This window comes from Actinia tenebrosa, unplaced genomic scaffold, assembly GCF_029948245.1.
Source record: "Actinia tenebrosa isolate PJP-AT-01 unplaced genomic scaffold, QUT_ActTen_1.0 PGA_scaffold16__25_contigs__length_10494907, whole genome shotgun sequence".
In the NCBI taxonomy this organism is placed as follows: domain Eukaryota; kingdom Metazoa; phylum Cnidaria; class Anthozoa; order Actiniaria; family Actiniidae; genus Actinia; species Actinia tenebrosa.
This window is the reverse complement of record NW_028292576.1, coordinates 2,080,100-2,096,377: the sequence shown is the minus strand read 5'-3', so window position 1 is coordinate 2,096,377 and position 16,278 is coordinate 2,080,100. Positions and strand designations below refer to the sequence as shown.

The following is a 16,278-nucleotide window of genomic DNA, read 5'->3' as shown; positions in this document are numbered from 1 at the left end:
TAAAACACAAAGAAAAGAGATAAAGCTAGTAGACCGTTTTTGAACCCGGCAAACCGTTTACACAGTACTCTATAGATGGGTTGACCTATTGATTGATACCTGCCAGCCAGACCAATTAAAATACCGATTTTTCGACAAGTAAAATTAAATATCATACTTTTATAAAGTTCATCTTTTTTTTAATAGTATAATATATTACCTCAAGAATGAAGTCATTCGTTTTGACTCCCTTACTCTCTGCCTCGCCACGAGGTTCAACTTCGCCAATGTACTGAAGGGCGGGGAATTCTTTTGTGGCCTTGAAATTTAGGCGGGGCGCCTGGCCTGGGAAAGGTAAACAACGGTGTAATCTAAGGTAATGATAATAATATGACAGGGGGTAGGGCGGGGAAGGAAAGCTACCATACCACACGCCCCGCTCTATCCCAGAAAGCAAATGGCGTTCTTTTGCGAGGGACTTCTGTACGGAAGAGAGGCTTTGCACCATCACGTGGTGACAGCCATGACAGGAGGCACAACAATTGAGCATTTTCCCTCTGAGAAAGTGAATTCTTTCTCATGTAAATCAGATTAGACCAGAGTCAATCGTTACTGCCTTCTCGGTGATGGCTGTCATCACGTGATGGTGCAAAGCCTCTCTTACAGTTTGCAGTATATACTTACAGTTTGCGCCCCTCATTTGGAAGCCGAACCCTTTCTTTCCTCGATTCAAAAAAACGGTTCGAGCAGGTTGAATGTACCTGTCATCTGGAAGAGGAAGAGCTGGTCCTTGGGCTTCACTGTGAACGGCATGGAAGTATGTGAGCATGTGAGTATTGATGATTTCTTGAGCTTAAACAGTCCAAACTAAGCGAAGCTTAATCTGAAGCATCCACAAAGGTTTGGGATTGGGACTAGTTGTCTGGGTTACTGTTATAAATTAAAGGTGAAAATTGATGCGCGCAAGAATGATCTGACAACGGAAATATTAGGCATGATTAAATATGAGAATCACATATCAAGCACTTAGCATTTGATAATTTACTATCATTGCGTTCATCCCATACCTTTTGCTGAATATGGAAGAGAGTGAGGAAGGCCTCCCAAAAAGAGTTTTGGGTCGCCCTTTGTCTGAAAAATAAAGAACACAACTCAATACATAATAAGATTAAAATATCCAGAAAATGTATTTCTTCTATGTTGAAATATCTTGTTTTAAAAAGAAACTCCACTGATCTTCTCTCTTCTTCATGTGACAGTTAAGAGGTCGTCTCTGTAACAGCGTGCCACTCGATCTGGGCTCGAAAAATAGATTTCTTTTATATTCCTATCATCGAAAGTACTATCTATCCTCACTACAAAATTGCAGTTAGAATTGTTCTAAATTCTCTTTTCCACCCGCTATGCGAATTTTTGTTCATCGACCCCAAATCAGTGAAAGACGCCGATTTTCGAGGTCGGCCGAGGGCTATTTTCAAAGTCTGTTTTCTCGGGTTTCTCTGCACATAAAAGCTAATTTTTCTATCCAGAACTTTAGTCTAGTGTAACTTCTGCATAAAAACAGTAATAGTTTTTTTTGGAATGCGCGAAGTCTGAAAAATAATCCTAACTGATCGAGACTACTGAAAGCGTGACATGGAAAGCTAAGATTATGAGACCTCGAATATTGCAAATTTCTCATTTGTGGCACCTAATCCAGCCCTAAAATATCATTCAACCTTGAGATAAGAAGCTATTTTATAGATGTGTGCAATAAAATTTGCGGCACATTGCGTTTCTACGAAATAAGCTAAGTTTCAAATTGTTCTATTTTCAGTTATTTCCTAGCGTGACACGACAGGCCGTTGGGTCTGTGACGGCTACTTCTTTGCTCATTATCCTCAATACCATTACCTAAAATATAATATGATGAATTAAAAACCTTAACTTTACAATATTTGTTCCATTATAAGAGATTTCAATGATCTACGGCTTCATTTGATAGTGTTTCTATAAGCTGTTTTGAAATTTCACCGCACAATAATTTTTTTTATTTGAATATCTCGAGTCGGGAGGTCAATCGCCATTTGTTTATTTAATTGTAGTAAAGAAATCCTCGCTTTATCTCGAAACATACTAAAGAGATCCAAAAATGAGAAGTGTTCTTGCCTGTAGAGCTGAATATTTCTAGTTTTTTTAGTTGAAGGTAACATATCATTCATATCATTGTATTAAGTAAAGGATGCACTTGCCCGCGTTAGTAGCGTTATTCACTGTGTTATTGATCAACTCTATACTTATATTAGTAGTACTTGGAATACTGAATCTATGTCTTTGTACTAAATACTAGTGAGTTAGACTAGTACGTCTAAATTGAAGGCTCTTGCAAAAAAAAATAAATAAATAAATAAATAAAATAAAACAAAATAGCAATGCATAATAATTTTTTTTAAATATACATCTTTTAACTATATTACAAATAACCATTATTACAAATACAAATATTTATTATATAATTACCAATGAAATATCTATTTTTCTCTATTTCGAAAAATTGATATTTTCACACGTGAAAATAACATGTTATTTTCAAGTGTGAAAATAACACCATTGCGATGGCTATTCAAAAATACACGAAAAGAATTGCCTGAAAAAGCCAAAACATACTTTCATTGATAATTATATAGTAAACAGAATATTACATGGGCGCTTGGAGATACGAAATTTATCTTCTCGTGTTGAAAATCTCTCACTCGTTCGCTGCGCTCACTTGTGAGAGATCTTTTCAACACTCGAAGATAAATTTCGTATCTCCGCGCGCCCATGTAATATCCTCTATATATCTAAGAGCGAAATTCAGTCAGAAAGAAATGAAACTATATACGATGGGCTCCGCCGAGAACCAGACGAAGCTTCTTATATATCACTTGTTCAAGAGACACCTTCAACACTTAGCATGAGCTGGGCTCTAAAACCAAGAACCGGATCGAGCTGCTCGTTTTACAGAAAATGTGCGGTCGTATTTGACAGCAAAGTTTGACCTGGGTGAGAGGACTGGTAGAAAAGCAGACCCTGAACAAGTTGCCGCGGAAATGCGGTGCGCGAGAAATGAGACCGTTGAAAGGCGCTTTGAAAGAGAAGAATGGCTATCGAAGACCCAGATTGCAGGATTCTTTTCACGTCTTTCCACTTCGCGAAAAAAATCCACAGTACGAGATATTACCGTGACCAGTCCTCAGGAAAATGTACGATCTTTGGTAGAAGAGGAAGACATTCAGGATGTAATACCAGAGTCAGAGCGTATGAATCTGTTCAAGGGCGGATCCAGGACGGGGGGAAGGGGGCAAAGGGGGGCTGAAGCCCCCCCTTCAGCAGAAAAAAACGATGCTTTTTTATATTGTTTTCCGTTGTGTTGACGGAAGAAACTCAATTAGACCCCCCCCCCCCCAAACTCAATTAGCCCCCCCCCCCTGCTGTTACAAGAAATTGATCATGAGGATGGCATATTGGCCTGCAACACCCCATTATGACACATACGATCTATGCGACTACTATATCAAAGAAACAAGATATCAGCCTTCAATGTTGCAATGCTGAAAAAAATACTTAATCACTTTGAAGTACAGTTTAGATCTAAAGACCTTAAGGCAGAGCTCTTGCGTTTGGTTGGGGAAGTCATTAAGGAATGCAAGTGGTGCTAGCTAGCTATACCGCAAACTGGTTGGCTCAGCTAGTTGGTTGAGCATCGGGACTTTCGTGCGGGAGGTCGTGGCTCGAGTCACAGCCGGATCAACACTCAGGGTCTTAAAATAACTGAGAAGAAAGTGCTGCCTTTGTAATTACATCTGCAAATGGTTAGGCTTTCAAGTGGCTCGGATGACCACTTTAAATGGCGGTCTCGTCCCTCCACAATCATCATTACTAACCAACATCGGAGGGACGTAAAAGAACCACTGAGGACGTAAAGAAACCCTGGCAGTGACCACTCTCAGTGCCTACACTTCATATTAACCATCTCTCATGCTTGTAGATTGCACAAAAAGCAATCTGTCATTAAAAACTCAATGTAAAGCGCCTTTGATTTTATTCATATAGAAAAGGCGCTATAAAATTCATAAGATCATTGTAAGCATTTAATCTTAGTTCAGTGAGTACACGACAGGGGCGGCGGAAGCTGAACATTATCCATTGGAGGACTTGAGGAGCACGTCAAAACATCCTGTACTGATTGACTGTTTTAAAATCGCCTTGAAAATAATGTTAGTTCCGAACTCATGTAGATAACCAAAGAATTTGCTTTTGTAATGAAGATGATGACGATGACGATGACGATGACGATATAATAATGATTTATTAAATCATAATAATAATAACAATAATGATGATTATAATGATAATGATAATGATAATGATAATGGTAATGATAATGATAATGATAATGATAATAATAATAATACAACAAAACAACAACAAAATAAAAACATCAATAAGAATAATCTATCAAAGACACAGGAATATCAACCATCACAGATTTTGAAAGAATGCTTTAGACGCAACCATAACAGCTTGGCTTCAAAGTAGTTGAACTTACTCGAGTAGAGTGAGAGCTGAATGTTTCTCTAAGAGAAATAAGCAATACATTGATTCATTGATTGAATAATGATAATAATAATAATAATAATGGTTTATTTGAAGCATATCTACAGAGTAGCTCTATGTCTTCAAAATTATTGGAGGAGCCACTACCCGCAACCCCCACTTCCGAACCGCCGCCCCTGTATGATCATAATTTTCACAATCACGTGTTCTGTAGTTATGAATGAATTCATACGTATGATTGCACCTGTTGCAAAAATCGTCGTCTCAGCCGAAGAACAGTCAAGACTGCAAAGTATTTTTTCGAAAAAATGATAGTATATGGAGTTCGAAAATATCGGAAGGACGAAATACCTTTTTACTATAGAAAATGATGGATAATTCATAAAGGAAATAAACGTTGAGAAGGTTAAATGACTAGTGACAAAGATATCAATGATATATTTCCTAGAACTTAAAAAAAACTAGAAATATTCCGCTCTACAAACAAGAACAGTTCTCAGTTTTGGATCTTTATAGGGTGTTTCGAGATATTAGAGTGCTCACACTAAATCCGTGAAACAAATACTAATTTTTAGCACTAAATAGTGATAATTAAACAATAGAAAACAAAGGATTCTGTAAGAAATAGTACTAATTAGTACTATTTAATGTTCACGGTTTTAGTGCGTGCACTCTACTAAGCGAGGATTTCTTTACTAAATTTAATATAATTAAATAAACAAATAACGATTGACCTCCCGCGGAGCTCGAGATATTCAAATAAAAAAAATTATTGTGCGGTGAAATTTCAAAACAGCTCATAGAAACACTATCAAATGAAGCCGTAGATCATTGAAATCTCTTATAATGGAACAAATATTGTAAAGTTAAGGTTTTTAATTCATCATATTATATTTTAGGTAATGGTATTGAGGATAATGAGCAAAGAAGTAGCCGTCACAGACCCAACGGCCTGTCGTGTCACGCTAGGAAATAACTGAAAATAGAACAATTTGAAACATAGCTTATTTCGTAGAAACGCAATGTGTCGCAAATTTTATTGCACACATCTATAAAATAGCTTCTTATCTCAAGGTTGAATGATATTTTAGGGCTGGATTAGGTGCCACAAATGAGAAATTTGCAATATTCGAGGTCTCATAATCTTAGCTTTCCATGTCACGCTTTCAGTAGTCTCGATCAGTTAGGATTATTTTTCAGACTTCGCGCATTCCAAAAAAAACTATTACTGTTTTTATGCAGAAGTTACACTAGACTAAAGTTCTGGATAGAAAAATTAGCTTTTATGTGCAGAGAAACCCGAGAAAACAGACTTTGAAAATAGCCCTCGGCCGACCTCGAAAATCGGCGTCTTTCACTGATTTGGGGTCGATGAACAAAAATTCGCATAGCGGGTGGAAAAGAGAATTTAGAACAATTCTAACTGCAATTTTGTAGTGAGGATAGATAGTACTTTCGATGATAGGAATATAAAAGAAATCTATTTTTCGAGCCCAGATCGAGTGGCACGCTGTTACAGAGACGCCCTCTTAAAGGAGCCTTGATAGCAACACTTGTACTAAACATCTCCTAGTAGTGTGCTTTTCCTTTTCCTTTCCCAATTTCCATTCTCGACACACTCTTACGTGCATATGTACTAAGCAATCTGTAATCATGACATTTTCCCATTCTTCCTAAAACTACGAACACACGATACATGAATGCGCGCAAAGTTGCCGGCAATCAATGATGCGAGCCATGTCACGCTATGCAACGTGTTGCACGCGATGGTGCTGAAGTAGAAAACGATCCAACTTCATCAATATGGCCTACAATATTGCATGCAATGTTACACCGTGCGTCTATTTGTTAACACATCCATTATATTACTGAAAATTATGCAGTCACATAACAGTCACATCAAGTTTGCCTCCTAAATATATTATAGTCATTAATATATCCCGTTATGTACAAATTCTCATTTATTAACTGAGCAGTTGTTGCTATGTCGATTCTTACTAACCTCCCTTCTTCAGCTCTTCTACACATGAGCTTGGGAACCATCCTGTTCGATTATCAATGCGCCCTTCCCAGAATCCCTTCTCGCCAACGTACAACACTGAAAAATGAATTATATAATACAGAAATTTAGTACTGAAAAGAAAAGTATTGCTTGCGCGGACATTGTTTGTTGGTTAAGATTCTACAATAAAACTTCACTTTTTATAATATATATACTATATACGTTATACATTATACATATAATACATACAAAAATTGATTGCAAGTGCCAAAACTGAGAAAAAATAGTCAAAACAAGAAAGACAATCAATGAATATTGCATATAAAAACAAAAATATAGGAGAAAATATATCATTGATGTATAGTGTATATTACTAAAGACATTATAAAACTATTGGAAAAGCTTCTGGATAAACAAACTATACAATGATAAGCTACGATACAACGACTAGCGTGCTTATTTCTGTTATTTTTCATCATTAAATAACATTTAAACATATATCCCAAATATCCGAAGTGCTAACAAATACTTTTAATGGTAAAAGACCAATTTTCAAGTGAAAGAAGAAAAAAAACAGTAATATATTTTTTTTGTGATTTTTTGGAACAGTCAAAAATTAAACGGGTTTTTGGCTACTTTGCTATTGCGTGACTTGACAAATTGAAAGATCAATTGACGATGGACGAGCACACTACTCAATATAATGAGTATAAAATGACCATCACAGGGTCAAGTTTGATGGTTTTATCGCTCTGAGCATAAAACAAAACATTGGATTATGCACACGATATTCATACCGTTAATCAAAACAGTTGGTGAAATGATTAAAAAGACGTGATTTAAGATGCAGCAATCATCATTTCCAAAAGAACTCTTGATATGTTCCCTCATAATAATATTTAGTATCATGTTGAAGCAGAATGGGGAAAATAAGTTTTTTTTACCAAATTAATCAACTATAGATTGACCAGCGAAAATATGTTTTGGTATAAAATAAAACGTATGCAGCTGTCAAAATACGTCTCTCTCTCTCAGAAATTAAATAGGTAGTCCTTATCTTTTGCTGTTAGGTTCTTAATATGCATTTGCAGTTACAGTAAAACGATTAATGCTTTGATATATATTTTAATACTTCTAAAGCATTGTGATTTGTTGGGCACAAACAACGAAAGTTTTCGTCCAAGTTTTATAATGTAGAATAAGTTGATGTTTGAGGAATATGCTCTGGATTTGGAACCGGCCGGCAAGGAATAAAGATGTTATCGAGATTAGGACAGGATAAATGGATTTGAGTCTAAACGGACTAATATTTGTCCAACTAACACTAAAAAAACCCGATTAATATCAAAGACAGAAAGACATTAACTAAATGCAAATAATACTTCATTGAATCTATAGAAACAAGTTTGAACTCTGAAAACAATCGGTACTGTGATTCGAACTGTATAAGACATTTGAATAACTATTTTTTGCTCAATTTGGTCCACGTTAATCATTTCGTAGCGACGATTGTTCGGATTACTGATCATTCCAACCGCAGACTTGATCTACTATAAAGCTTGAATCGGATTCAAGTCATTTGATGGCTTCTTGTCAAAAGACGCTAAACAATATTTAAACTTCATTTACACATCACTTACCATCATCATTTAGAGAATTATCGTTTATAGCATACATATTCTTCCTATCCCACGAGAATCCCTCTTGAATGGCGCCTTCTTGGACGCTTTTGGACCGATTGAGTCGCCATTTTCGCTTCTCTCTAAAACTTGCCGAACGTTTTCGAACTTTTGTTTCGTTGTTTGTAAGCTTGCCATCGGAACTCCCATGAAACATTCTAGCCAAACCAACCAGCCTTTTCTTCGTTACAATACCGCTTAGTCGATTCTGCCGGTGGAAACCGTTAAAAATCCACGGCAAAATCAAAACGTTTAAATTCTTTTTGCGTGAGTTATTCCGATAAGACCAAACTAAACTAAGTGAGGGTCCATGGTCAGAATTATATTTTCTAGTTGATCGCGCAGCCAAGAAAGACAGGCCTTCTGGAAGCTGAATTTTAATACACAGTCCTTTGAGGCGTTACTATTAGTATAGTGTTATTGTCTGCCAAAATCCAATAGTGTTGTTTACAATATAAAACAGCGCACCTGTAGACTTGAACTAGTCGCTCGAACAGGACAGAACAAGCCATTAATAAAGTTTGCTAAGAAACCTTATTCACAAAAGTCTTTTTTCTCGCTAAAAGGAACGATTTGTCAGCCGAAAGAAATACGTTGTCACTAATAACGCGGGAAACAAAAAACTGATCGTGGCTCATCAAAAGGGCACGTCAATAGAAACTGGTGCCAAATTAGCCATACTCAACACCGAATAATAAAAGATCTATAGAAATGAATATCAGCAATGAACGATAATCCTTAACATTTGGAAAAGACATTAGCATTTCAACTTGAGAAAGCTCATTCAAAACAATAACATAAATGCATTTTTACTCGATTGGGGTAAATTAGGCAATACAACAGGGCACAATGTATGTAGGCTCAAAGTGGTGTCATGGAGGATTTTTAAATAGTGTAAGTAACAAAATAAATTAACAGTATAGATTATTCCTTTTTGATTCCGAATCATGAACGCACAGCAATGTAATCAAACAGAAATCCAACATTTGCCACAGAATGTAAGCATTCCCAAAGTGGATATACATATAGGGAGAAAAACTTATTCTAGTTGGTAATATTTTTATTCTAATAAGACAATGCAGAACTTGGACTCATCGTACATCCCTAAAATCATATCTAGTATGGCATTTTTTCAGCATACTTTAATCTACACATCTACCAACAAGAAAAAACTAGAATTCACGACAAAATACGCGATTATACGACAAAATATACTAAAAAATATATTATGCGTTTCCTGTTTCCATTCTAGGTTCATTGATTAAAAAAACTTTCCTTCGAAGGTTCATGAATTTCCACGCGGGACAAAAATGACGATATGTTGCTTTTTTGAGTACGATCAACACAGGCATGGTACAGAAGTTAAGCTCGATTATTCCAAAAGTGCATCGTATATTTTGCCGAATTGTCTCGTCAATTCCATGCCTCGGGGCACACTAAAAGCGAAAACAACATGAGAGTCTTATCGGAAATTATCAACAGAATACTAAAAATAAATTAGGGTATTAAAATCAATTTTTCAGTGTATCAAAACATTTACAGGCTTGATTACATGGTGTTTACACCACACTGAAGTAAGGAATACAAATTACTGAATATACTGATTACCTCAAGATATATACACTTTGTTTTTATAAAATTTATAGACGGGTTAGAGTGTAGTTTTCTGATCTAATAGTCCGATAACTGACAATCAATTTGAGATTTGCGTTTAGTACCAGATTCCTCTCCTTCCTTGTTACCCTTTTCCACAAGAAAGAATGTATATGGCAAAAGAGACTAACAAAGCTGATCTTAGAAAAATGTTAGCCAATCAGAATAGAGAAAATTTGCAAGACTAAGCTCTCACTTTTCCTCTTACTGAAATTATGGACTATGCATCAAATAAAAGAAGAAAGTTGCTTTATAACAGCGACAGAAAAAAATAAATGAGTTTCATATTTTCATCACAATGATGGGCATCGTTTGATTTTTTTCTAGTATGCTTCATGACACCTCAGTTTCGCAATGACGTCATTCTACACCACTATTTCCGATCAGCTGAGAACATTTCACGGAATATAAAAATGTTATCAGTTATCTGGTTGGTAATATTGTTTTGTCGTCGTGGTATACAATAGCAAATGTTAAGCTGAGATTAGCCTGGAGTTAAATAATGTTATTGTTTAAGCTTTTGCTTAACCACAGAAGTGAGGCTAATGGTGTAACGAAAATACAAAACTACTGTGGTCCGTGTTCGAGCCCTGGCTCAGACTGGATCATATGTGAGTTGAGTTTGTTTGATGTGTTGTTCTCTCCCTTGTCACGAGGGTTTTCTCCGGGATCTCCGGTTTCCTCCCTCCGTAAAAAGCAACATGTGAACTGAGTGTTGTATGTTGTAAATATAGAATGTAGTGGTAGTGCGTGTGGAGGGAACCTCACAGAAGAGCCCCGCATGGGGAGTGGTGGTTGGAAAATATGTTGTTTTTTTTAGCTGCTGAATAACTCTGCCGCTTAAAATATTCATTCTAGTAATTTTACAAAAAAACTTTATTTAAGTACTGTTTTTGGATCTTTTGGCCCACATGAGGGAGGCTAGAATATGTCAGAGATTAGAAGTCTTAGATGAGACTTGAGGCATGACTAACTTACCTTCCACGATGTCTCCTTTAACCACCTCTAATTCTCCACCCATACTGGGAATGTAATCTCTCACAGCAATGTAACGACTACCAGGTAAATTAGCATATAGTCTTTTCCTGATCGTTGCAGCACCGGAAACTATCTTCACTGGTCGCACCATCCTATGCTCCACATCACGTGATCTCCTGTTTGTCTTAGCACGTGACCTGCTCTCATTGGCGGTCTGCTCCAAGATTTCCGAGTCAGAACAGTACGAGGAATCGGACGTTGTCGAACATACTGACATACTCCTTTGGACACGGTCATTGACAAGCCCGTTTTCCTCTAAAGATATGGTGTCAGCGTTACTGGATCGATGACTTCCAGACGATGATCTTGGTGAAGAAGGAAGCGAACTGTCACTTTTGGTGGATGCATTTGATTCAGTCCGAGGAAACAGCGAACTAGCTTTTGGTTTTTGGACAATTTTTCGACGACGAGTACTATAAGATGGTTTTTCTGAGATTTTAACTATAAGAAAAAAACTACAATTAGCGCTCAAGTGGCAGCTAAGAACACACGCTGGGACTTCAGGAACTTCAGGAAGGGAGTAGAGTTGGAGATTACTTACAAGGCATGGTATAATTATAATAATGTACAGTAACTAACCTATTTGTCCATCAGTAAATGTTCTTATGAACTCTGCAAGCTCTCTATTACCGGCAACAGCTGCTACCTGAAAAAAAGAAATTATATTTTTTCAAGGAAAGATGCATCAAAAGCGAATATTTTTATAAGGTACAGAAAAAAGTTATTGAATTGATCATTACTGTAAAATAATAGTGCTTGTTGTGATCAGATGGTGATACATGTTGTATTGTGACAATCCTATACAGTCATCTATCACATACCTCATATGCAGATTGGTTAGCATAATTCAATATGTCTCGTTTTGCTCCTCGGAACAAAAGCACTCTGGCGCATTCCTCCTAGAGATATCAAACAAAGAAAAAAAAGTTTAATGCATAACCACTTAATACCAATGCTAATACCAAGCTTTTCGTGAGACAAAGGGATGCCGAACTAGCCAACCCTTTTGTCACTGCTTGGTGGTACTGCTAACTTTGGCTGTGACATCTACCCATACTAAGCCTCATCCTTCTCAAGCCAGAGTGTGCAAACCATGCTCCCATACCATCTCAATTAGAGACCAGGATCAGGGATTTTGTTTTAGGAGGGTGGTGTATCTCTTATGATAAGGACGTTTTCAAACCAACAAAAAAACTAGATGTACTTCTCCCCTAGATTCGCACCTGCCCATCACTTTTTCATTTGCTGATAAAGCTTTAGAGAAGAGGATCCTATTTCCCAAGAGATTTAAAATGAGGGGGGAAATATTCCCAAGGTCAAGGGTCCTACACAAACCTGATTACTGAGAGCAGTGATATGTAGTGGTGTATTCCCTGAAGCAGTGGTAGCATTAATATCTGCTCCATAGAATATCAAGTGCTCCAAGTGCTGGACAAGACCCTTTTTGCAAGCCTGATTCACAAGAAATTACATATGGTTAATAATTCAAACAAACATCATTCAAATCTGCGCATCATAACATTTGAGCTCAATAGAAGTGAATAATTCCATCAACAGTTTAAGTTAAAGATCTGGGTTTCGACCAAAAGACATTTCTAAAAACCAACCATACTCTATTCAGGGCCGTAGCCACAAATTTCTGATTGGTCTGGTTTTCAAGGTTTTCGGTTTTTCTTGCATTTTAAAAATATTTTTCTTATATTTTTTTCCCATAACCACCATACCGGTGGTTACGGCCCTGCTATTTCTAATGTTAGTTTGATGTCTGGTTTGAATTTTGATGGGAAACCTTTTTAATTTAGCCCTGCAGGCAAGAACCCTGGGCAGCATTAGTCCTAAGAACAGCTGTGAAGGAGGCTAGGGTATAGCATGGCTGAATTCAAAACCCAGGACAAGTTTTCCATGGAAAGTCAAACCTACATCAAACATTAGAAATAGGGCTTGGTTTGTTTTTAAACTAGTTAAAACACACATGTTCGGGTTTGTATCGAAATTCAAGACCTCAGGCCTGTAGCCCTCAGTCTTGAATTTCAATGTAAGCCGTCGCCCTGGCGTTTTAACCTTTATATACAACATACATGGTGTATTTCTTGCATTCCTTGGTGGTCTGTTACTCCTATCTCAGCACGTTCATCTAATAGAAGCTGACAGCAGTATGAGTCTCCTCCATATAGCACAGTATAGTATAATGGTGTTAGACCCTTTGAATCCATAAAATACATGGTATTTAACATTTTATACATCATGATTGTACAATACATACACTATACATATATTTTGCTACATACATGTATGCACATGGTCTCAATCTAAAGTGCAAGTGTATAGTAAGTCTGTTCTGTATAGGCTTTTATAAGTAGAAAATTTTCAGGTTTCAAACAAACCTGACTGTTGCCATGTCTCCAGACATTTTTATTGGTTCCAAAACATGAAATTTTACTACAAAACGTAGCCTTACCTTTGGGTCTTTCATGTTGGGAGGACAACCTAAGTCAAGCAAAATCTGAAAAAGAAAGAAAATATTTTTATTGGTAAGTGTATTTTAATATCATTACAATAGAGACTGCCTGCATATTACCTTAATTGATCTAGGTCTTCCAGCAAAAGCAGCTTTATGCAGGGGAGTGAGACCATCACCAGATCTATAGTCAAGATGGGCACCTCCACTGACAAGTGCAAGAATAAGATCTTTTCTCTCTTCGCCATTCACTGCTATTGTCAAAGGAGTTTCTAAAATCAAACAAAAACATGCACGTAAGAAAGTTTGCAACATATTTTAACCCTCATTGGTTGTCTTATTCACTAAATCACATTTGGAATAGACTCAATTTGGTTTTGTAACTGCTTAGAACTAAGATGTTTTGATTAATCAAAACATTTATTAATATTTATCTTGAAATGTTAACTGTAATAAAGAAATATTGGAATGGAATGACCTGTGAACTAACAAGGAAAGGAACTAAAACCACAATAAATTATATGGATCTTTTTTAAATGTTACACATAACAAAGAAACAATATTTAAAGGAATGAATCATGGTCTGTCAAAATGGGAAAATGTTTGTACAACAAGCTGTACTTGCTGACATTACAAGTCATTCTCTTTCCAAAAATACAAATCTACAAGACACATTTGGATCATTATGTTTAAACATAACTACATTAAAAGTGATAAACTACATACCTCCAGTCTTGTCATCCTGGAAGTTAGGGTCCAGTCCCTTTTCAGCCCACTTTGTTACTTGACTGACCAAGTTGGAAGAGACACAGTCATAAAGCTTCTTTAGATTGGACTAGGAAATTGACACATAAAGATTAGAAATTATCAATATGTTGAATAGTGGCTGATACAACATGATGTACACGTATGAGTTCTCTCTCAGTCCATAAAAATCATTTTCTAAATTCCAATTGGAATAGAGTGGAAGAAGAGCCACTCTGCAGAATCCACTCTATAAAGTCCTTTTTTTCCCAAACACAACATGAAGCACAAGTTTAAGAAATGATTTCTCAAGCTCATTTATGAACATCCAGCTGATTAAAAGTACCTTGGTGTGTATTTTTTGCAAAGTTTTGCCATCATACTGCAAGGACTTGTACACTCTTCTCTTGTATTTGAACTGTAATAAAAATATAAGTTTCAAAAATGCTAAATGTATGTTAACAGACAAACTGATAGAATACTGGGGAAAACCCAAAACAGTGCAAAAAAGTGAGTAAATGTTTTAAGGAAATACAGTGGAAATTAATTAGCATATTTTAGAGGGTTTGATTTATTGGAAATGCATATACACTTATTTCAATAAAGTTAGTCACCAAAAAACCTAGAAAGCTGAGATTACTGAGGATCATGGGTAACTTTTAATATCAAACAAGTAAAGCTTTTGATACAATTTGCTGCTTGAGGATGCTCAGGAGAGGTGAGACTGTAACTGGTAAAAGATCTAAAATCTGTCAACAGTTATTAAAGCCGTTGAAACATGTAAAATATATCTACCCATAATCCTTGCAGGTCTCAGCTTTGTATCTTTTCAGGTGACTAACTTTATTGAAATAAGTGTACATTCATTATTACTCCTGCCAAAAAACATCCTGATTTATTATTTGATTTATTGATCAATAACTATGACTGGACAAGATTTGTCAAATTCTTGCCAATTGTAAGCATTCTTAGAAAAAAACAGTCTTCAGGGTCTTGCAAAAATGCAGAGAGGCCTTGCTGGTTAAATAATTTGATAATATAATCGAGTACAGTATGTAAACTAACATGTTTTAGAACCTCAAATTCAAGGTGAAAGCATGACAGAAAAAGTAATAAAATTTGGCTAGAAGTGAAAAATTTAAAAGTTGATTTAAATTTGATGATCTATTTTGAGTAATGTTTTGAAAATTGAGCTGACAAATAGTGCCGAAAACCACATAAAAACAGAAATGGTGCACAAATTTCAACTCTATGTGCCCCCAAGGGTGCATGAATTTTCCAAAGGATGCTTCCTGATAATTTTAAAAGATTTAGAGTACTTTTGAAATAATAAAAGTCGCATTATAGTGTCAATAAACAAGGTGAAAGTCCACAAGAAACGACACGAATCGAACATAGCCGCCATCTTGTATCAACTCGCCAAGATGTCTGGGACTAGTCTGTGTCAACTGACCTTGTTTATTGGAGTCTCAAGTATGGCTGCCCAGCGAAAGTTTATTAAGTTGTCATTACTAATAAAACTGTCTTACATTGTTGTTGATTTGCAACAGAGTTACTGGCAAAAAACATTATTATCCTTAACTTTGTTTTAAGGTTTTGGGAAATGCCCCATCCAGTTTTCTAAATGGCCCTATGGGTTGGTGAGCCCTTCGACCCCCTGAATGGATTTCCTGGTCAGAACACTGATGCCCTGATAAAATAATGTAAACAACACAATGTAGTACCTCAAGTTCTGCTGGTGACTTTCTCTGTGGATAATCTCGAAATGTTCTTTCTTCATCCAAGAACTTGCCTGACCGACCATTACAAGGTGGCTCATAGAAACCATAATTAAGCACATCTTTCACTCCCTATGTGTAACATAATATTTAAGCATTAAATTTAAGAAAATCGGGTTGGTGATATTGGAGCTAATATTGGCAAGAATAAAACAACTCGTAGTACAGAGTGTAGGATAACCCCAATTGCCAAAAGCTTCAAAAAATTATAAACAGTTAAGGTGCAGTATTTAATATGTGTTGAGCAATAACAAACTTATGCAAATTTGCAGAGCAAATCTGCTCGTTTTATTACTCCTTGCACAACAAATTCTCAAGAAACTCTCTTTACTCTTTCCAACGAATGAAGATTTGTTGCATGTAGAGTAG

At 36.3% G+C, this 16,278-nt stretch overlaps 1 protein-coding gene across 6 annotated transcripts in view; it reads right to left on the bottom strand.

The window, feature by feature from the left end:
* The window catches only part of LOC116298100 (uncharacterized), a 39,102-nt gene that overhangs the window by 7,486 nt on the left and 15,338 nt on the right, over nucleotides 1-16,278 (bottom strand). For all 6 annotated transcript variants that reach the window (XM_089031152.1, XM_089031154.1, XM_089031150.1 and 3 more), the window contains 14 exons: nucleotides 15,856-15,981; nucleotides 14,478-14,549; nucleotides 14,114-14,222; nucleotides 13,508-13,659; nucleotides 13,388-13,432; nucleotides 13,008-13,130; nucleotides 12,265-12,381; nucleotides 11,751-11,828; nucleotides 11,509-11,575; nucleotides 10,870-11,370; nucleotides 6,560-6,655; nucleotides 1,047-1,110; nucleotides 664-779; nucleotides 200-324 (listed from right to left, as the gene is read on the bottom strand). In XM_089031152.1, coding sequence (XP_088887278.1) covers nucleotides 200-324; nucleotides 664-779; nucleotides 1,047-1,110; nucleotides 6,560-6,655; nucleotides 10,870-11,370; nucleotides 11,509-11,575; nucleotides 11,751-11,828; nucleotides 12,265-12,381; nucleotides 13,008-13,130; nucleotides 13,388-13,432; nucleotides 13,508-13,659; nucleotides 14,114-14,222; nucleotides 14,478-14,549; nucleotides 15,856-15,981 — 1,791 coding nt within the window. The remainder of the gene's footprint in view (nucleotides 1-199; nucleotides 325-663; nucleotides 780-1,046; nucleotides 1,111-6,559; nucleotides 6,656-10,869; nucleotides 11,371-11,508; nucleotides 11,576-11,750; nucleotides 11,829-12,264; nucleotides 12,382-13,007; nucleotides 13,131-13,387; nucleotides 13,433-13,507; nucleotides 13,660-14,113; nucleotides 14,223-14,477; nucleotides 14,550-15,855; nucleotides 15,982-16,278) is intronic.